The 23,864-nt window shown below is 35.9% G+C and overlaps 1 protein-coding gene across 1 annotated transcript in view; it reads right to left on the bottom strand.

Moving 5' to 3' along the window:
* Positions 1 to 23,864, bottom strand: part of LOC119692537 (protein TANC2) — a 171,439-nt gene that overhangs the window by 110,597 nt on the left and 36,978 nt on the right. The window contains exon 3 of the mRNA XM_048629497.1: positions 2,054 to 2,655. Within this exon, the coding sequence (XP_048485454.1) occupies positions 2,054 to 2,537 (484 nt within the window). The 5' untranslated portion in view covers positions 2,538 to 2,655. The remainder of the gene's footprint in view (positions 1 to 2,053; positions 2,656 to 23,864) is intronic.

The following is a 23,864-nucleotide window of genomic DNA, read 5'->3' as shown; positions in this document are numbered from 1 at the left end:
GGTCGAGTTATAATTAAAAACTCATCTTCGTATGAATGTCGACAAAATGAGTGAAAGGAATGTTACTTCTTCAAATCTTCAACTCAAAGGACATTATAATTTTGGATAAGGAGGTAGGTATTAATAATTTTATTGGGCCTTCAAAAGTAATGCAGGCGTGAAATTTGCTCGTCGTTTGGTGAGCGACTCCCAGCGGGGGTCACTTGCTCTGACGGTTACATGTACGTAATTTGTGATGTTCCATATCGTGGCGGTGGAACTCACGCTTTATGTTATTTCAATTGACTCGTATGGGTCTTATGACTATCAAATTATCGTGTTTGGACACTTTACATCTTTGTTTTATTTATTTATGTCAAAGATTTGATCAACTTGTGCCTAAATTTGGAAAGCAGTATAATTTAAGAACCTTCTAGAAATTTTATTGATTGCGGTAAGCATTTTTAAAACAAATCATCCAATAAACCGTCATAAAATGCAAAACGACTTTATGATCTAAAGTTATGCGATTTTTTATGGATCGATGTTCATATTCACACTTTGATTTGTTGCTTGTAAAACCGACATTCTTGTTTTTCATAATTCATGAGTGATGAACAAGGTGTTGCTTTTAAAAATTGATATTCATAGAAAGGACGAGGGTGATAAAGGTAGGTATTTTAGTAGCTATATTCAACGTCAATTTAAGTGTAAATTTTATCAATGTAACCAGTTATTAAAGTAAAGAGTTTCTACCAAACGAAGACGATGCGTTGTTTCTTGTTAAAGATCCAGAAATAACTTACGATCGTGATGGTGAATTATTACGTGTAAATTCTGAAGTCATCAAGAAAACATACACGAGAGATAGCAGTGATTTTAATCAAGAAACGCACAAGAAAGCTGTTGACAGTACACGTTGCAGACATCGGACACTAATAACTTGCGAAGAAATCTAAAACCAACATTTAAATTAACGGAAAATTGCGAAAGTATACGTCTTGGCTGAGCAGGGATGTAGTTGAATGGACGTGGAGTTAAGTATAACGGAACTCAATAATATTTGTACTTATGTCGTAGTTAATAGTCGATAAAATAAGTAATGCTATGAAATTACTGTCTTACTCTATTTGTTAGTAAAGGTTGACAAGTTTGCTTATTAAATCCAAGTAAAAAGTGTAATAATATATTCTTATGTAGGTACTAGGTATACATCTCATTTTCTTATAATGAGCCAACAATCGTCCACTGCTGGACATAGACCTGTTGGGGCACTGTTTAGCCTGCACTCAATTGTAGATTTTTAATAGTTTTGAATTAAATTATTGACGTTACATTTACTATTCTTATAATTATTCTTATTAATTATTTCCTTGACTATAACACCTGCAACTTGTGTGTTGCAGCCCTACCGCCTGGATCTTCAGAGATGGCTATCTCTTCAACTGTCGGCCCTCAATCAAGCGCATGCTTACTTGCAATTTAGTCCCGAGCTAGAGAATCTAAAGGAACTGGGCCAGGGGGCCACTCCATGTTGACAAAAAACTGACGAATGAGACTTGCCATTGTATCGGTACGTTTAATGCTACTGCATAGAGTCGTGGTCAGTGAAACGGCGCTCCGAAAGTTCGTTTATCGTTAGCATAGACTAATAATTAGTCTATTTTGTACGATAGAGTGACCCTCAGTGCCGGACATAATAACGTAGATATATTATTATCTGGTATAAATAGCTGAAAATTGAAGTAATTTATTGTGTGGGAGGGTCTATGTTATTGGCTGACAGTGGTTGTTAGATGGACCTAGCTGCTACGTTTCTTTCATTGGGTCCTATTGGATTATTTTAGTAAGTACTGCCTGCCGGTGTTTATATAAAAGGGCTGTAAAAACAAAAATACTCAAGTAACGGTAATAAAAGAGACATTTATAAATTATTCATTTCAAAATACAATGGATATGAAAGCTTAGCGCTAATCAAAATGATCAACGAGCTTAACTTTCATCCCATTTCCAATTAATCTATTGGAAATGTAATCAATCAGCTAATCGGAGAAATCAAAGAAAAGTCACGTACCTTGATTCCAAGCGGATGTGATGTTCTCGTGATAGAAGTATTCATTCTCCTCCTCATCTGACCATAGCACTCCCTCGATGCTCGAAGTGAACGGGCCATCGCCAGCACCCTCGATCATGGACCTCCGAGACAACTGGTCATAACTCGGCGGCCGAGACAAGGATGAATAGTTGGACAGATCAATGAGCGAAGAACGAAAGTTCTTTACGCTCCGGCTATCAATAGGCCGATACGATCGTAAGGATCTGTTATCATCATTGGACGACTTGACTGAGCGGAGCGACCGGCAATCGTAGCTTGGCCCGTCTGTAGCAACGTTCGTGATATCACCGAGGGATACTTTGAAATTGTTGGTAGATATGTCGCCTAAAGGGACCTCGCATGATCGTCTTTTCATGCTAGCTTTTTGTGAAGGGGCTTCTCCAGTGGCCTGCATGTGGCGGCTAACGCCAGCGCTATGCAGAAATTCGCTGGAATTGTACATTTTTGTTATTTTAGCTACTATCCTAAATGTGAATGTATTTTTAGGAACTTTAAACGTTTGACTATGCTCGTGGAATTATTCGTTAGTCGACTCCTTTGTGTTTGATGGCTGAAGAAATCTGAAACAAGGAAAAACAATCCATTTAACATTTAACGCCATCTATCTCTGGTAGTTAGAACCGTATCGTTATTATGGGTAGTAATGCCGCAGAAGCACACCGAGGTTGTAGATGCGGGTGATACGGTGAAGGTTGTAGGTAGTTCTTACGTTGCAAAGCAGATGGCGCTACTTACTTTTTTACACACAAAAGGCACTGGAGGGTTGCTAAAAATGGGGTGTAAGTAAAGGCTTTCTCTGCATGAATGCAAAAATATTATTACTGAATTACTCAGTAAATTGACATACGATGAGACTGAAAACTTCATGATCGCGGTAACATAACATACATACTCATACATACATACACACACACACACACATACACACACACACACACACACACACACACACACACACACACATACACACACACACACAAACACACACAAACATATATAATATTATATTAATAAGATTAAAATGTAAATGTTATTTGTCACTAAATTTTTACTAGGTTATTTACAATAACTGTACTTAAAGTAATCAATTATTTTTTTCAACACTGTACCAAAACTATTTATGTCAGGGGCCTGCTTCTCATTAATACAGGCTATTCTATAGCCTAGCTATGAGAGCAGACGCTACGGCAACAGTCTACCAATTATGTATTTTCATCCAAATCCTAGCCATAAGAACTTTACTGTAATCACTTTACTTCGAATAAATAAATTTATTATTATTATTATTATTATTATTACCTTCATAAAGTGATGTGGGAAAAATTTACCTCATGATCGGCGAAATCTAAGCACTCTGAAGGGCTAGTACGGGGCGTATTTAAGACGAAACAAAAGTTTTGCATCGCTGTCACTCACATCGCACAGCCTCAAGATTGAGCGCGACGGAGAACTTTTTTGACGTCTTATTAGCGCCCTGTGCTACAGGGCCTGGACAGTCAGCGACTGACATAGTCAGTCAAGTTGACAAGTAATCTGACTGACTCGTCACCAGGTATGCATGTATGGTCACCATGCTACAACTCTCAAATGCTAGTCTGTCTGTAGTAGTGTTAGCCTAGCCACCAACATGCTAAGATGACACAAAAAAAAATCTTACCCCAGGACTCCATGCGAGTAATTAAGGGTTAAGGTGTCGCGAGTAGGTACTTAGAAATATTATTCAAAATTTATTGAAAGTTTTATCAGATAGTTTTTAAAGTAAAATACTTACGTATCCATGGCCCGATAAAACCTAGGTACCTAGCTACCTACTACAACCTTCAGCTTTTCAATTCTTGATTGAATCAGAAATGTCCATCCGTAGAACAAAAACATAAAAAATACAGCCCCTAAAACCGTTCATTTGAAAATCTTCGTACCTACACGGATGTAAATGCGACAAGTCCATAAACCTTACAGTCGGGTGCATGTATAAACAAGCGGCCATTTTAACACGATCTGAAAACTCAAGGAGGTTGGACGCAGGCCAAGACAGGGCTCAAATTGATTTACATGGAGACAGGAGGACAGTCTTGAAATGAATTTAAATTTTCCGATCGACTAAATTAAATATCAAATTTTATAAGTTAGAGTTTCATCGTTTGATACTCGCAGTTTTAAGTTGAAATTGGAGGTAGATGTGTGTACTCCTACGTAATTAATATGAGTTTAAGGTTAAGGATATGTAATCAAATCCATACTCATGTCTAGCATTTAGGATGACTATTTAAATATTTTAAATACTTATCTAACTGTTTTGTCTCTACAGGCTATTGCCCTGATTATGATAATACCTATATGCATGCAGAATTGATACATAATATAATGTAAGTATGTATATAAGAAAAAGCAAAGCAAAACACGTTGTATAGGCAGTTTTCATTAAAGAACCAATCACTTAATCGAACGTATTTACTGATCAGTATTTTCATTAAATTAAATTTCCGTATCCACCGAGCTGCTGCCGCCATATTAATAATTAAATTAAATTACAGTATCAAATTGTATCGACCAGTATTTGAGCTGGACCGCAATTGGTCAGAACTATATTGAATTTCCCAACACTTCAGTAGCGGTAGTCCTGATTCAGTACCGTAGGGCTATTCTTATGAGATATTAATGCAATTGTCGTTAGTTATTGTTAAGTTAGTTGTATCTTATTGCTCCCATAAGATAAGGTAGTAGATCTAAGAGTTGGTTTTGGTTTTATCCATCCGTGAACTTCTACCTAGCTTTACCTAGGTTTGTATCATTGTGATAATGGCAGATAATTTTAAGGTTATGGTGATGGATGGTAGTTCAGTTTTATTTTTTAGTGAGTAGTTAGGTAGTTATCCGTAGAACGTAAGAGCCCTATTTCCGAATAGTAGTTTAATAAACAGTAATAAACAGTAGTTTATATGTTTATATTGACTTTCGCTAATAATGGTGTCATTTTACAAGCATAAAACATTTTTAATTCTCACTACTTTAATGCAAAACTTAAACTTATAGAATACGCTGATTTACTTACAGTCACTTGTTTTCGACTACTGCAGAATTTCGACTGCATTACCGTACAGAATAGGCTGCCATTACTACTCGGATGTCGAGTTACAGCTGAAACTGTAGCCTAATTTATCGGTGCAGCGTGCAACTCTCTCGCTGTGAGTTGCTATGGATTTATAATCGCTGCTCCGATTGAACTGTTTACATAATAGGGGTTTGTTGTGTGCGGTGCGACGGATTTTAGCAATGACCGTAGTTATATAAAACGTGTAAGGGCGATGTAGGTACTTAAATGGAATTAAAAAAACACAGATATTTGTTGTCGGGTCTTGGATGTGCCCGTAAAATGGCAATAGGCCCGCCCCCTATTACATTGGGACTAACAAAACACTCTGGCGAAAAGTGGGTGCAGCAATGCACCTCTGCCTATCCCGCAAGGGAGTACATTAGTACAAGGTGTGAGTGCGTGTTTTTTTTTTTTTAACTCACTAACAATAAAAATGGTCGCATTAGACATACATAGATAGACGACAATAATTACTTGGTAAATGCAAAATCTTCTTTTCAATGGTTTCCAATGAATACCCTGAAATTCAGAGCGATGCATGCCACGACTTTATCTCGTTGCAATAAATGCCAACCTATGCAAGGAGAATTTGTCTGATATTACAATTTCTAGTTATTGTAAAATATAAATCATAAGTTTATTGATAACATTCGTATCGGAAAATTCCTCAAAAACCTCTTGAAATAAATTTGTCTGATATTACAATTATTGCAATTTTTAGTTATTGTAAAATATAAATCATAAGTTTATTGATAACATTCGTATCTGAAAATTCCTCAAAAACCTCTTGAAATATAAATCTAACACTGTTCCTGCACTTTCAAAAATGAAATTATAATGTACTTGTGGGTAGGTACTTTAACTGTTGAACAATAGACAAAGTTAGTGGAACAAAAATATAATTGCTTTTAACTCAAAATTGCGATCTTGTAGAACACTAAAACTGGAGATTGTTAAAGTTAAGGCTTCTAATTGAAACTTCACGTAATAAAATCTCACACTAGACCGCGTATGACCACGTAAAATTTCTTGACAGCACAATTTAGCTTTTATGAGTATCCAGCTTGCACCGGCTATGCTACTGCAGCGATGTTGCTATTCCGTATCATATCACTCATTATTATAGACTTAAAAAACATGAATAAATGAAAAAAAAAAAAACAACAATGATCAAAATCAGTCAATTAATGGCGGAATTATAGATCAAACAAAAAACATGCATATAGACGAATTGAAAACCTCCTCCTCATTTTTTTGTGTCAGAAAAAAATAATGAAACAGTCCAAATTATGTTACTGTTAAATTATTATAGTAATTGAATTGCATAATTTACAATAAAGAAATGTCGAGCATAAAGGGACAAAAGTTCATAAATTCTCAATTTGACCGGGGAAATGAGAAAATAATGAAGTAAGACCGAAAAGTTGTAGGCAAACAGTTTGACTTATTGAAACACATAAATTAAGGGAAGTTTTGATACTAAATTTCCCTTGGACTTAGGACGGGGCGTTTATATTGAGGTGGGAAGTACCAGTTTATTTAGTACTATTTAATGGAGGCTTGAGATTATAAACTACTCATTTGCACATACTTTTTACCACTTAAAAGAATAATAATTAAATCATTTATTTCTACCACTAGTTTAGATCAATTTGAATTATGGGAGAAATGGTTAGCAAACCCCAAAACAAAATTAAGATCAATTGAGTGCACTCCTGTGTACCGTGACAATTGAAAGAAAGTACCTACTTAACCAAGTTTTAGACTATGAATTACAAGTACACGTAAATTATAATGGCCTTTGACTAAACAAGAATTCGGTACGCCCAGAATGATAAATATTTTATAAGCACTCTGAAATTCAAGTCTTTGTTCCTTTGAGAAGTTGTTACAGCATTGTAATATTATGTAGGTAAAGTATAATTACGTTAAAAAATATGAATTGGTTTAAAGGTTTTTTATGACGATAAATTCTACCTACTAGACTTCTGCAGTCGTAATATAATATACTTAGATACAAAAAAGGATGTGTGGTGTTATAAAACGATACTTACAAGAGCTTCGATCACAATAACTCCAAATCCTAGATTTTAATGTACCGGTGTACTCTTAATATAGTAAGTAAGTATACTTATGTATATTACTAGGGTAATTTCGTATGAAATTCAATCTCACTTTGATTAAATTACAGTATTCCAAAGACACCATGAGCATTATTACTATATATTCAGAGCGTCTGTGTCATCTGTTCTGATATACCAAATGTGGTCTATTCTATTGCTCACTAAACAGCTGAATTGTTGGTTTGTAGGCGTGTCAGGAACGAATTTTATGAATTAAACCTATACTTACTTACATTTTTTATTTTGAAACTCTATGATGGTAAGGGTAACCGTATTGCTAGATTCATCATAGTTAAGTACATAACTGAATAATGTATATTTATTTGTACAGCCTTAAAATATTGTAGAACGGCCCCGGCTACATGAAATTGAAGTGCATTAACAATTTAGTAAGCAATCAAGCTTAAGTGTTACTTAGTCGGTGCTCAAGTAGCTTACAGCACTCTATTCTTAACACTATCGAGAAATTTTAATCACGAGTTTCCTTTGTTACAAACGAGATGGCGTGGCGGACGAAAAATTAATATTAATTTTCGAGAGGGGTGGAATGTTGTTTTGTATCCTTTTTCCGAGTATTGGGATCCTATTCCGAGTAAGTCAAAAATGTAATAGTTTATTACGAAAACGAAAATAAAACTTATTGTTTACAAAGGTAAGCGTGTTTTGGCACAGCGATCCTTGGAAGAGGCACTGAACGATTATTGCTTGATGATGACAGACATGGTTTTGCAACTCCAGTTAACGTGAGAAAATCTAAACTTTCACTCAACACACCAAGCGGCTTTGCCTGTGACATTTTGTGATTGAACTGTGCAAGCTTGCAACGTTTCAATTATAATATTTAGAATCGGCTCAGCACTTGGGTGAAGAATTGAACATGAATGTTTATATGAGAATAAAATTATAGAACTGTCAAAGAGTTCAAGTGAAGTTTGCACGACAAGCTTTTTTCAAACAGCATCATCACGGATTTAAGAGTCGTACAGCCTTTTGCACTCTTCGCAGACCCGAGTCTCACGAAGTATAATTACTTCGTGGACTCCAGAAACTCTGAGTGAGTTGAAAAGAAAAACAAAAGCCGGAAACTACTCAAAAACCCTTTCCGTAAACTAGTTCATAGTTTTAGCGGGTATTTTAATTAGAGCAATACCGCTGCTCCGAATGTTTTCAGAGGTTTTCGAATGCATTTTGAAGATTTGTGTAAGTTGAGCAGTTTTGTGTGTAATTGTGTTTTAGTTTTTGTTGCAGACGCGAGTGTTTTTAACCGACTTCAAAAAAAGGAGGAGGTTCTCAATTCGTCGGGATCTTTTTTTTATGTATGTTCACCGATTACTCCGCCGTTTATGGACCGATTTTGAAAATTCTTTTTTTGTTGTATTGCATTGAGCTCCCAGGTAGTCCCATTTTTTTTTCAGAATTTTAGTTCACCCCCAAGGGTGGGTAAAGGGGTAAAAACAGGGTATGAATTTCCATTTTGGGCACCTAGTAACCGATTCTAATGAAATTTAGAACGTAAATATAGTTCTTATAACAAAAAAATATGATGGTGACCTTGAGCTGATCTGATGATGGAAACGGAAGGCAGTCAGGGGAACTCCTCAACGGTATATAGCAACTACTTCGTGTTTAGGCTTGAATGATTCGTATTGCTTAGTAGGACTTTTTGGTATCATTTGCACCTTACTTTTGATTGAAAATTATTGCAAATAAACTAAAAACTATAAAATAAAATAATAATTAAAAAAAATTAAAAACCGACTTCAAAAAACCACTAAAATGTAAGAAATAATTTAAGGTTTACACAAATTCTACTCGTATGTGACAGTACAAATATACCTAAGCAGGAACTGTTCTTTTTTGAAGTTGGTGCCATATTTCTTTAGATTACTTTGTCACCGCACCAACATCAAAAAAGAACAGTTCCTGCTTAGGTATATTTGTACTGTCACATACGAGAATTTGTGTAAACCTTAAATTATTTCTTACATTTTAGTGGTTTTTTGAAGTCGGTTTTTAATTTTTTTTAATTATTAAATATGAAGTGATAAAAACGGACTGGCAACTCGGAAATTTTATTTACTATTTTAGATATTGCACTGACATCTTTTTAAATATTACCTAATACAAGAAAAGTTAATCATGAATGTGAATAAACATTTCAAACCGATCATTTTTAAATTAATAATATTCCTTTACTACTCCCTAAAGGAAAACAATATTCTTCCATTAAAAGCGTCGAGAAAACGCAAAATCTAACCCTTGTCTCTACCGAGGAGCTGGTTTGCTAAAACGATTACGGGATCTGTACGGCTTCGGGCGTCGCCTTAAGCAAGGTCTAATTTTAATCGAGCATTAAGGACATCCTACCGGAAGCCAACCGCAATTACGGAAGCCTGAAGGGCTACTGCTAAAACCGTTGGGTTGTTTTGAAGAAGGCTGAGTATTTTTGTTGAAATTTTAGAATTTCATTAGTAAATTGGGTCTGTGATTGAAGAAGAAATTTTTATGCGTAGATATCAGTCATTAAGCTCTTACTAATAGCACTTTTGAATACCTAAGCTTCAGTTTCACTATAATCGGTTAGATCACAACAAGGGATTGGTTGACTTTTGACAAATCTGTCAAGAATTTTATATGGAGATGTCCTATAATTGAACAGGGGCGTTAATGATCTAACAGACTATGGTGAATTGGTGAAACATGCATAACTCTTCCAACTCATTCACCACACCGGTCATCGGTTTTTAGAAAAAAAATACTATAGAAACATTGAAGATCACATGATTGTTTATTATGGGAAGTAAGTTTTTTTTTACGAATTTGAAAAGTCATTGTGCCGAATGACCCCTTTTTGGTTTTACTTATATAAAACTTTTGCTACATTTCCTACATAATTAAGTTCCTAATACAATTCAAGAGTGCCCTCCCTGATGCCTTTACGTCTCTCCACAGTTCCATGTGACCGGCGCTCGAACTGTTAATTTTCTTCAACTATTCGCCTCTATAAAGGACTTGGGGTGTATCGCTCCCGTTTTAATGTAGTGACAGACTTGTTTTGATTGCGGCAGAGTTTAGGGTTAATGGGGAGGAGCAATTGTCCTTTACATTTGTTAGAGTGTTAATTGGGTTTTCTGCCTCCGAAAGTTCTGGAGTGGGTACTGGCTGAGTGTTTCGGGGTTTGGGTCCGTTTGAGCTGTGCTGTCAAACTTTTATGACTGGATAGAGGTTGTAGGTTTTATTTACGTTTCCTACATATTTCTATCCATATCAACTCCTATCTATCCATATATTTTTTTCCTTTGATTTTGTAATATGCTGAATTATGAGAAAATTATGAGTTAAAATTTTCATTTTACAATATTTTAACGGCATAAACGGCAAATATCTATAGGAGTTTTCTTGATGTTGAAACATGAATAGCTCGGCTGCTTAAGTATACAAAATTTAATAATACATACTTATAGTTAACTTTCGTTCTATAACCATCGTTTGATGTGATCCTCAAGAGAGAACTAATTATTCAATACGTTATTTTCAGGTATAACTTTTGGCGTAGACAAATGACACCATTATACAACTATACTGAATTAGGCAGGTATTCTCTCCACATCGAGTTCGACAATTGATGTGAAATCAGCCTAATGAGTCGCGCAGAGTCGGTGCTTCATCGATGCAGTTCGCCGAATTCAATTTAGTTTCGACGTTTAATAAATGATCTAGAATGTTCATTTCGTCTCTATTTTATAGTGAGAATAACGGAGCTTTTGAATTAAATATGCGACGGTGTGCGGTGGGCACTGTATATGAAAAAATAGGCTCTAAAGTATAAATTAAATTATAAAATATTTTCATTTAAATCAGATTCAGAGCACAACTGTGTTTATAATGCTAAATAATAGCTTTTTCTTTTTACCGTGACACTGACTAGATAACAGGCTCCTAGGTACTATAAATGGTGCAGCTAGTCAACTTTTTTTTTACTGACTTACAAAATGGTCTAACGTTCGACTTTAATATAAGGTGCTACCGCGGAGCACATTTGAGAAAACCTGGTTTAATGCAGATAGGTACATAATATTACACGATACATATGCAAACACGTCATTTGCCGGTCGAGGAGTGGCATAAAATTGTTTCCTTACGTCAGTAAAGTCTGGGTGGGCAATGAATGAAAAGGGAGTTTCTCGTTAAAAGGGTAATACGATAAGTCACTACTAGTTATAATTAGTAATCATCTGTAAGGCTGCACAGCTTCACTGTAGCTTCTAAAAACTAATACAATAGAATATGTAGATTGTAGGTCTAGGCACATAAGTAGTTCTATAACTTTATGGCGATTCACTATATGAGTTTATCGACGTCGATATTACGCCCGTGCTGCGGCCGCAGCCGTTCATTTTTCTATTGGCCGGCCTGATGCCACTTCAGCTTGCAGATTTTAAGAATCGGTTACGAATTACTTATTAGGTCTGTATATGTATATGATTTTATGGCAATTTGTAAAATGAACAGTGACAAGATATTCAGCCGGTCATTGCTAATCCATATTTGTAGTGTAGTTCAATTATGTATGGTTGATAGAATGCTACGTAGATTATGTGCATATGTCTGGGCAATGTGCAAAGTAGCTGCCTGACTATTGTGTTTGCACTCGGTATTTGTGGTCAAATTCTAAATGGCGACCAGTGGCTCTAAAACTTTGTGACTGCTGAATGTAAAATGATTTAGTGGGATACTTGAATAAATTATAGAGTAACTAGCAACAATTTTTCATAAGCAAAGCTTCACCTCAAACATTATTATTTATCTTATCACAGACAGATACTTACAAGATGCTGAGATTCACCGACATGTTAAACCTATAACATCCCTCTTATTACGTCGGGGGTTAATAAACAGTAAACGTGGTAAACCCGATTCCACAGCAATATGACTAAAACCATAAACAAGGACGAAGTCATAGACAATTTCCGGAAGCCTCGTCAAAAGGAGGTCGGCTTTAAAATAGACGTGACAGGATATTCGAGGAAATTCCTCATAATAATAACTTCTCCGCGCCTACGCTTGATGGAAATTCAGTGTTTTAAATCCTGTTTGGTGGGATAAGCGTGTTTATAATAAATTGAATGAGTTTTGTGTCATTCAAGCGAGAATCTGCTTAGATATTGAATTGAGAATATACACTCCGTCTCAAATTCTCAGTCTATCGATAAACGTTTGCTTCAATAGTTACCCCATACACATAATCTTGTGGTAGCTTTCAAAGACCACTCGCCGTCCAATGAATAGAAACCGCAGCGGTATATAGCTCATCGCACAACACACAGCGCTTCAACTTGCAGAGCAGTTGAACATTCCACTTCCATATCTCCACACGACATTCATAATTCAAGCGGGAGCAGCGCTAAAAGCGCTTAATTCTCAAATGACTGACCACAGTCCATATCGTTTGGTGCCGTCATGATTTGTGCGAATCATATTTTATTAGGTGTAGGATAGTTTACTTTTTCTACTCTTTGCAATGTGGGAATATGTATAAATCCGACGTCGTCATGAATTGGAGCAAAACTAATGAAATTCTAATGTTTTAGATAGTTTTCGTCTCGTGTTCGGCAACAGTACCTTCAGTTATCAGGATGCTGCTGTGGGGTTGTATAATATATTATTTTAAAATAGAGTAGGTACCTACTACTTTATCGATAGAACCATTTAGTATTCTTTCTTAGATTCAATCGAAGGATCAATAAAGTTCCAACTTCCTGCAGTTCTGATGGTTCCTTAACTTAATATTGAGACTTTTACAGTCTATCCCATCACGGATTTACACAGACTTACAATTCTCCTTAGTCTATTTACTATGGCCCCGTCTTCTGGCGGAGGTTGGCAATCATTTTGTGATTTCCTGTTGAGACACAGCCCTACACTCAGGGCATGCAAGTTAAACACTGGAGTACATTGTGTTGTATTGTACCTTAAGCTCCATTATGGGGTAGGTATGATTGTCGTTTAGCCTGAATGTGAAATTATTTAATTTATGAATACAATGGCTAACAACAACATAATAGAAAACAGGCAGAAACGTAATAATTAACAGAAAAAGTGGAGATATAGATAAATTAAGGATACTCAAGTTAAGATATACCTATCAAGTTAAAAAGGAGATACGTTTATTTATTAGCCGGGTGATCGTGAAGTGTTCAGCCTATAGTAGCATGCAAGCAGGTGCAAAGTTGGGCTTCTAACTAAGCTGTCTCTATGTCTGAAAATTTATAGGCTCTTTGTATAGAGGCTCGTGTTATTTTATGAAAATAGAAAACTGATTTTATTTGTTTAATCATTTTAGATTCTTACTACTCTGTAGCATAGTTCAGCAGTTGTTTTCAATAAAACTATGCATAAGCTTCTCATAACCAATTATAATTGTTGACGAAACAAGCTCGTAACAAGATTGGTGCGGTTCCCAACTTTCTATTCAGGAGTCACGGGCGGGCCGAAGTTTGACAATCACTGGGTTAAGATATTGAATATGCATGACATTATGTGCAGTACTCCTACAGGTCAGCGCTAATAAGATGTCGAGTGCTATTGGAGAATGTTATGTATGTACCAATACGAAGACAAATGGATGACAAACTATTGAGGTATAAATTTTGAATGCCACAAGCTAATAAAATTCTCCATCATACGGCTAACCATTCTGCAATGCATTATGACATTCATAATAATTATAGGACTCAAAAGTTGTGAGATTGAGGATTTGAGCCCAAAACCAATTAAATTTGAAGATGCATACTGATTGCTATTACAAACTTCCATAAAAGTACACTGAAACATTTTTACTCATCTTTAGGTACATGTCATCGCGTTTTCGCTGACAGTAACGTAGATAGTCCCTTTAATAAATCAGCCTGTAGATTTGTATTTGCAATCAAATGATAGTTAAAGTGCCGTCACAGCTAGCCTTCAGATTTACTTTCTAGTGGCGAGGCTTACCGCAAAAGTTGTGGTTTGTTTTACAAAGGCGGGAAAGCTCCCGCGTTCTCTTTAGTACCTACTTTCAGTGTGATTTACATTTTGTTCTCCTTCTAGACCGGGATCTGGATATTGTTGGTGTGATTAGCGCCTTTTTTACAGTGTGTGTATCATCAGCAGATAAAATATGTATACAATAAGTAACGTATTAAAATATTCATGACATGAAAAAAATATACATAAGTAAATACTCCGGTGATAAAACTTACCGTAAATATCTCAATAATCATAGTTTTGGTTGCAAAAGGGTACAGTTTAGAGTTTAACTTGTGAGTATTTACTTTTAAAGATTATATTTTACATTAAGGTTTTAAAATGATTTTAATTTGACACTTTTACTTTATGACATTATTCGAAATGAACTTTAGTGCTTTTCAGAGTAGTTTAAAAAAAATACTATTCAGTAAGAATGAATTCTTTATTCTCCGCCTACTTGGCTAGTAGTCCAACTAGAAAAATCCGTTACATTTGCGAGCCAACTACTATACTATCGTTGGTAAAATATGACAATACACGCTCTCAGTTCTAACAAGACGATATACGATGCTTTTAGCGCGTGTGATATATGCTAAGTACAGTCAAGATTTCGCACTACATAATATCATAATATTCATAAGTACTCGTGGATTCGTGACAAAATTATACAGATCTTTTTGTAAGAGAAAACTATTCTGAAGAAAGTATAATAAACTGATGAAGAATTCTTAAAAAAAAGACTTTTAATAGTTTTAATAGACATTACATACTAAGGAAAGCGATAATAAAATAAGTATAATTATCAAAGTATCATAGTATAGTATAATGATCAAAGTATCGTAGGTACGTATATCTTAAATACTTTAAATTTTATACTTGATGCCCCTAAAGTTAAGCCTAACTTGAGTATGAAACGCAGCGCTCTGATTGGTTGAACTGCGTAAGAATTCAATATTGATTAGATTAGATTAAACTCGACACCGATTTCATTCTTAGCTATATTTGAAATATAAATTGATTCGTCTAGTTGCTGCGTCTGACGGGATCTCGATCACTGGGCTCGGTGAATAAATACCACGGCAAGATTCCGCCAAGAGCCTCTCAGAATAAGGGCGAGGCCCCATTGGTGCGTTGTGTCACGTCGTTGTCTAAAAGGAACTTACTTCGTTGGCGACCAGAAGTGTATCTTGGCCTCTGACCTTAAAGTGCGCCAATCTTCTCTATTCTGTGCCAAATCTGACCACTCGGAAAATATCATCAAAATATATGGCAGCAACGACGAAGTACCGCACCAATGAGGTCTCGTTTTTAAAAACGATTAACGCTTAACGATGTGTCGCGCGAAACGTAATTGGTAGATGGAGTGATCGAGACGTGTAGATACGCGAATTGATTGGTTGATTCAGTGATGCGATGATGCTCGATTTGAAGGGGTTGGCTAAGATGTTTACCCAGTTATTTATAGAAAAGTTACAGAGCTAAAACGTTCTGTAACTTTTCTATGAATAAGTGGGTTAGAGTACTTAGGCTTTGTAGTTTTTTTTCAGCCTAAAAAAATACAAAAATAATGATAACTATAGTAGGTACGAGATATGAAGTACTTTTGGTAAGCTTATTTAACGCACCGGTTGTTAGAAAAACTTATTCTTATCGTGTCGGTAAAAACAATAGAGATAGCGTTTCGCACGTAACTTAAAAATATTTATTCATAAAAGTCTATAAACTTCCTTCAAGTATTCTGAAGAAGTCGTTGAACATTTTCAAACTTATTTCGAGTATGATCTTTGTAAACAAATTATTCGTAAGTTGTTTCAAAGGTAACACAAAACTTCTGCATTACTTATCAAAGGAACAAAATGAAACTTAAATTTTGTTGCCTGAAAATAATAAGTAAGATTATCATCTGTGGTTGGTGGTATTAAAGTTTGAAAGTCATTCCTATTGAAATTTCTTGTCTAAGATTTTCAAAATTGAACCCTTGAGGTAAATAAAATTCAACGGATAAACAAATAGAAAATTTTGTCATGGCAATGTAAGCATCACTGTTTTTAAGTTGTAGTAGAATATGAACCTTTCAATTAACTTTTGTGTTACCTATTTGCATTTCTTTTACTGTTTGTCAAATATAGGTCCTGAAAAACACTTCCCCTTTCTCCTTTCCGAATCGCTCCTATTCTCAGCTATTATAATTGAACACCAATGACAGTGCAAGAACAATCATTCATTCATAACCCCACGTAAGGACCAGCGCACGACGTGCAAGGGGTTACAATCGATGACAGATGGAAAATAAAGCGCCTGTCATGTCATATACCAGGATAGAATGTATTTATCATTATGACCACGTAGGTATAGAGGTGTTGAAAAATAAAATGAAATATGATTACCTATTGCAGCGCTGAAATATCTACACAGATACATAAGTATAGATTATATGAATTCATTTTATATACATGTTAACACTCAAGATCCGAGTAAAAATATCCGTCTTTAAACAATATCTTCCAGGACGTGGATGGAACCCGGGACCTGCGGCATAGCAGTCAAGGGTCACTAACCACTACACCATTCGTCCATCCTCGAATCAAACTCTACATAACAGACGCAATCAATAACGGCAGTTTTATATCCTTTGATGATCTTTGATCAAAATATCCTTCCACCCTAAGGTTATCATTGTTGAAAAAGTCGCTTTGAGCGATAAGACCGCCATTTTTGTACATAATAATATGTGTTAGTATTTAAGTTATGTAAGTTTATTTTATGTGTGTGTACAAATAAGGAATATTCTATCTAATCAAATCAAATATTCTATTTATCAATATTAATTTTCCTCTTTTACTCTTAATTTTTTCACTGCACAAATGAAACAGCAGCTTATAAATATTTTTAAAACAAACATAGTGAGAGGAGAGACATAGCACTGCTATTAAAACTTTGCGCTAAGTCAGCGGCGGCGGTGTCGGAGCTAAAAATGACTCCGACCACGGAAATTGGAAAGTTCGACAGAATTTTTCTGAAGGATTTCAGCTGCTCGCCGTCTGACAGATTCGTTGGGACACACGGGACTATGTTTTAGTCAGGAATGTGAAATCATTTACTGAATTTACACTCAAAAGCCATGAAAAAGTTCTAGTCACAAAATGACGATAGCAAACGATTTTTTTCAAATAGGTATTTAAACTTTTTCATTGCTCATTCATACCTTAATACACTCACGGGCAATGAAAAGATTCCACTCTGAAAAGCACCAAATTACTCCTAAACGAAAAAGGCTAACTTAATGACGCCTTCTGCAACATTTAAGTACTTACATTTAACAAACCAACAGAGCCTCTAGTACGGCTTTTGCTATTTATGAAAACGATTTTTTTTTACGTTTTCTCATGTCATTTACATACATTATCTGTCAAAAGTTTCATGATAGTTTCCATTAGAGGCGCCTCTTAGTATGCGAGAAAACGAGTGGACTTTTTCATTGCCCGTGAGTGTAATTTCACAAAACACAAAAAAAACAATTTTATACTAAGGAAAATTACTCAATAGCCTGAAATTATCGCTAAATAAGCTCTCTTCCAGGCAACCTAAAGGTGGATAAGTAGGTATATTCTGAAAAGTAAAGAAGGCTACCGTAACCCGTATATCCCGGTGTGAGCAGTGCGACAAGTTCCTTGGCGGTAATCCGTTAGTAACAACCCGGTTTGACTGAAAGCCTGAATGCTATTGTCGCATTGAGCATCTCGTTTTTGTTTCCAGTTTTAATTAAAATTTCAAAAGCTTTGTTTCGACACGTCAGCCGTTGGATTTTTCTTGTTGTTGGCGTATCTTGGTTGCTGTGTGTTGTACAATGGCTGTTTGAAGGAATTTTTTGCCAGTCGTTACGGTTACTGAATGTTTTTTAAACCTACATTTAGGACTAGAAATAATGTTATGTATGTAAAGGAAGTTACGTAATAATAAGTCTCTTCTATCGCATGAAGTCGTAGTTTCCAATATTTCTAGCAGTACAATTAGCTGTTATCTTTCAAACGACTTATGCGTCATTAGATAGAATAATATAATTCGTATGGATAAATATTACCAGTATTTTATTTCATTTCCTAAGAAAATGGGTAAATACTCTGAGAGTACAATCAACACTAATTAAAACAAAGTAATGCACACATGACAAGTAGACTTCCTCTGCCACAACCGTGACTGCAACTATAGTCACGGTGTGACAAAGGAATTCTACATACATCCATAACTTAAAAAAAACATAACCCTTTTACAACAAAGCGTCCTAGCGCTCGATAATTGAACTTCCTTCCCTTCAGGAGCAACGTCCGCGGGACCCCCTGCGAATGGGCGGCTTCCGACAAACCGCCTAAATATAGCACTACAGGAATAGAGTTCGTGGCGGAACATAGTGGGGAGAAGTGATGGTTTACAATCGACGAAATATAATAGGCCCGTTTGGACAGCTACACAAATTTTATATTTACTCTAGATTTACTATATAAAAAAATACATAATCTCTCTTATTATTTAACGGCCGAAAGGAAAAAGAACTTAAAGCACCAAAACTTACTTATTGTTTAGATTTTTCATGATTTAGGTTTGACACCAGCTGTCATCCCATACATTTTGGAGCTGTCCAAACGGGCCTATTATATGTAATGTTCATTAAACTTGAGCGCTTTTAGTAAATTTTGTATATAAGTAGGTATGTTTTAGTCAAATAAAAGTATGATCAGTCATTATATTATGAGGTAAGTACTGTGCTCCTAAACCGTGGTATTTTCGGAGTGTGACGAAGCAAAATGAAATATTCCACATGGTTTGAGAGTATGATTTATGCTTGTTTAATTTTATTAAGTACATTGTTTAAGTATAAATAAATATTATTTTTTATGTAAATTTACCCGACTAAGGTATTATATCATGAGCCATCGTCATCTAGAAATGTCTGGTTCTTCAAGCACAAAATCACATCTTCCACATGGATTAGTCTTCACAAAAGTGCATATCAGGGCCTCTCGCCCTCGCTACTGTCTCGTTAATTCCGTCTTAGTCGGCGCAGTGGCTATTCTTGTTAGGTTTTCTCTTAGAAATTAATATAGCTACGAACGTGGACTGTCTGAGACTTTGTAGAGGTATACTAGTTGTATACGTCCGTAATCATGCTAGTTTCAGTGATCTTAACTGATCATTGAAGTTAAGCAACACATGGCAGAGTCACTCATTGGATGGGTGACTGCTGAAATCAAGTGGTGGTTTTCAGGGCGCTTAAACCGTGGGTCCCGGCTGATGTTGGGAAGTGATGGGTTGTGCTGATGATGATGACTAGTCATATGAATGCCTTGACTGCCATCCTTTTTGTCTTATACTTGATAAATAATTTGACAGTCAAAAATTTTAACTACCTACGTTTATTTAATTAATTAAAAACGACTACTGTTAAGCTTTAACAGTGTACATTTTCCGAAACAATATTACCCGCCCACAACTACCTTAATAGGGCTGTCTCTTGTAAAGGTCAGTAGCAAATCGAGGCTGTCAAAATGTTAAACGAATATCAGCTTTAAATACACAGCTTTTAAAAATATTCTCCGAGGAATTCAATGTTTCGCTTGTAAATACAGAGTTTCCAAGTTAAAAATGTTGCGAAGGTTTCGTGTACATTTAAAACTCTTAAAACGTGCTAGTGCATAAAAAGAGATTATGAGGAAAAGATACAAAATTCTTGGAAACAAAATGACACTTTATGAATCGTACTTGTTACGGCTTTATCATTATCAATTAAAGCTTATTTATTTAGCACTCCAAACTAGCACTTAACCTCTTAGCCTTAAAGTTCTAGGATTCACCACGAGAACTGCAGAAAGTCTAGAATAAATTTCTTCCGGAAATGTAAATAACCTTTCTACTGAAGCGGAAATGAAGCATCTTTGTTCAGAGGGAGAGAGAATAATACTAATTTCCGCTGAAGAACGACCCTGTCTCCATCAAGCGATGACTGCACTGCTGAATTGCTTAACTACTCGTATATTACTAACTGAAAAATTCAGAGGTGGTATCTCAGTCGGATAAGCGCCCACTTATCCCAACGCACATTATAGATAGATAGATAATTCTTTATGGCACACACAAACAGAAATTACACAAGGAAATGTACAACATAGACGGTACAAATGGCGGCCTTATTACTAAGAGTAATTTCTTCCAGACTACCTTGGATGATGTTAAAAACTGGGTACCTACCCAAGGAAGGGTAGGTAAAGGGAATAATTTTCAAAAGTTGTAGACCAAAGTTGTTTAGGCTTAGGTACTACATATATACCCTTTATTGAACACTGGCGAAAAGTGGGTGCAGCAATGCACCTCTGCCTACCCCGCCAGGGATTACATTAGTAGAAGGTGTAAGTGTTTGTTTTTCTTTTTATTTTGAATACTCTGTTTATAGAACCATAACTATAGCAAATCCAAGACCAGTAAAAGATACCCTTCCACATTGCAATTTCTTGCGCAACTCATCCCGTAAACACTGGCAGTGAGTGGCGTGGCGGAATACATAAACCCTGCGCAAACAGGGGGGTCACTCTATATAACAAAAACTAACCCTTTTATTCATAGAAAAGTTATAGGCACGTTTCATACAACGAGATACAGTCGTGGCTCGTGCAGCAGCGCTCTGAAACTTAACCCTTTATTCATTAAACAAGTTATAGGACGTTTTAGCTATTGAACTGTTTTGTCCCTTTCTGTCAAGAAAGACTCTGTCGCGTTCCACAACTCTATGTCGTTGTATTAAACGTGCCGATTGCACGACAGCTCTCGTTCGTTCGTTCCTCCTGAGTATAGACTATACTTGTTGCAAAAAGGGTATACTAAGCCGAAACCTACATGTGCAGCATATTATATCTAAGCCCGAAACTGAAATCAGAATTTCAAAATTCGCGAAAAAAATATATCATTCTCCATAGTAAAAAGTCTAAAAGTTTCTATGGAAAATGAATTATTTTTTTCGCGAATTTTGAAATTCTGATTTCAGTTTCGGGCTTAGATGTACCATGCTGCACATGTTGGTTTCGGCTTAGTATACCCTTTTTGCAACACCCTGTAGAGTAACCCCACAGAACCCGGCACAAAACAATAAATCGCCAGCTGCTCCGCCGCTGTACGTTTAGCCCCCACTCTGCACATTAACCGTGTTAACATGTCAACCAGGGACACTATTCTGCTAACTAGTCACAGTAGGAATTAACTTGAGACTGGAGCTTGAAGCGAGGCGACCGACTGCCGTCGTCTTCTTACTGATCTTGCGAGTCCAAGGCTTATAGAATGTTAAATTAAAGGTAGGTTTAATATGTCAAAAGCAGTTCTTCTTACCTACGACAAAAATTTATACAAATACTACAACGTCAATATCAGATAATGAGACTAAAAGTGAATATTTCCGTCCACGCGAGCTGCATTAACAAGCCGATAAAAAAAACATTAAAATTTAAAACACATGTTAGTCGAGATAGAATTCTAGCCCTACTATGTCCATGATTAAATTAGGGATTATTTGAGCTTTTCATAATGAAATGCGTCTTTGCAGTGGCATAAAAATAGTAGAATTGATACCATGCTGGCTTGCATCTCGCGAAGATGCAATTGTGCAAGAAAATAGGATTTAGTTAGACCATCTTTAGACGTAAGGTATTGAAATACTGGTGTGTTGTTTGGAGATTGTAAAGTTATACGATACTTAATTATTGATAGTAAAAATAAAATTCCATAAGGAGTTATAGTAAAACAAAAAACTAAGGCCGAGATGTCACATCATGACCTTCTACTTTTAAATACAATCCCTTTCAGAAAATTGACACTGATAATATAATAGACTGTATAATATTCGCTTTATCAGAAATATTATCAAAAGCTACACATCAAATAAAGATTATGAAGTCTAATTGTAAAATAGGAATACATTCCTAACCGCAATATCAATTTCGAGCTAAATTTTAGAGTTTTCGGACCACTGGCTGAAAACTACGAATGTTACGCTGAATAGATGAATAGAATAACAAATTCCTAATTCAAAATGTTGGTTACATGAGCAATGAGCATGCACCAAATCACTTCCCGTTCAGTACCATTAGGTTTTACCTTATATAAATCCTTATTTACTTACGATTTACCTACTTCAAAATTATGTACCTACATAATTTTATTATGAGACCGAAGAAATTATTTTTTTACATTTGTGGGTTTGACAGAGATTGACTTGATGAAGAGTTTTCAATTAAAAATCATTTAGTCATGTCTAATTTATGAGCTTTTTAAGTCATACATCTCGAAGTTGCACTAGAAGTATCTCTGAAACATTCAGAAACCTATCCCAACTGTCTTATGTTGTACCTAATTCATCTTGTACAGCAATATCCGAGGGCCAACTGCCGGCACTACGTACCGACGGAAACGGGCTTCCATCAGCGGTCGAAATTCAAAATGTTTGCAGCTCGCGTGTCGGTCGACCGGAAGCGCGGCGCATCCAGCGCCCGCGTCCGTCACGTCACTTCCGGTGACGTCACCAACCGCTGCCACCGATCCGGCTACTGAAAGCGCTGGTGATTTGTGCCCGGCCGTGTCAATCGAGGGGACGTTCGGATTTTAAATGTTCAACTTTTGAAAATACGTCTTCGTTGTATTGTTTTCAAACGGGATACGATGACTGCAGTGTTTTATTTTACAATAGCTGACGGATAATTTTATGAACGAAAGAAAAATGTTTTTATTCTTTGATAAACAATACTACCAAGTAGATGGAGTGCAGATGAAACGTCTCGACAATAGCACCTCACTTTCAAAGTGAGCTCTTATTTTGAATTAGTCGGTTAGAAGTTTTTCAGTACAATTGTCATTAGATTGAACCATGGTTGATCTTCATGGTTTAACTCAAAACGTTTATCTCAATTTGACAGTAAACAAAATGAGAACAGTATTTAGATTTGTTTTTGTATATTACACTCTTCGACCATTTGCATCAAAGATTACACTACATCAGTTCTTTTTCAGTAACTACCTATTATTTCAATTTCACTGAAGAATAAATTCGCTGTCACGGTCGACCACCAATCACAGACTAACTTATCGAAGTGCCAGTGTCCACAGACAAAATATTTCATCACGGATACATCATTTCCTGTGACATCAGCCAGTAGCCTTTAACGGCTTGCCAGTATAACTATATCCGGAGAAAAGCGGAACAAAAATTTAAACTTAGAACCGAAAATTCAAATCTATTCCTTGCACGGAAAGATGATGTTCCGTTGTTCCGGAGTCATGGCGGACTTGTTTTGATTCAAAATCGACAATACAAGTTCGTTTTTAAGGTTGAAAGTCAAATGTAAATTTGGGTGGTAGCGCGGCTAGTAAGGACGTTTGATTTGTGCGACACATAAATTGCAGTCAACGGGCAAGAGTTTTCGGTTACCAAAACGTTTCCCAGTTGTGGCCAACGGTTAGATTGAAATTCATGGAAAGCCGTTTGCTATCTCTTTCTAGATCTTGATTC

Source organism: Plutella xylostella, chromosome 23 (genome assembly GCF_932276165.1).
Source record: "Plutella xylostella chromosome 23, ilPluXylo3.1, whole genome shotgun sequence".
In the NCBI taxonomy this organism is placed as follows: Eukaryota; Metazoa; Arthropoda; class Insecta; order Lepidoptera; family Plutellidae; genus Plutella; species Plutella xylostella.
The sequence above is the reverse complement of the archived record's forward strand: the minus strand, read 5'-3'. Positions and strand labels throughout refer to the sequence as shown.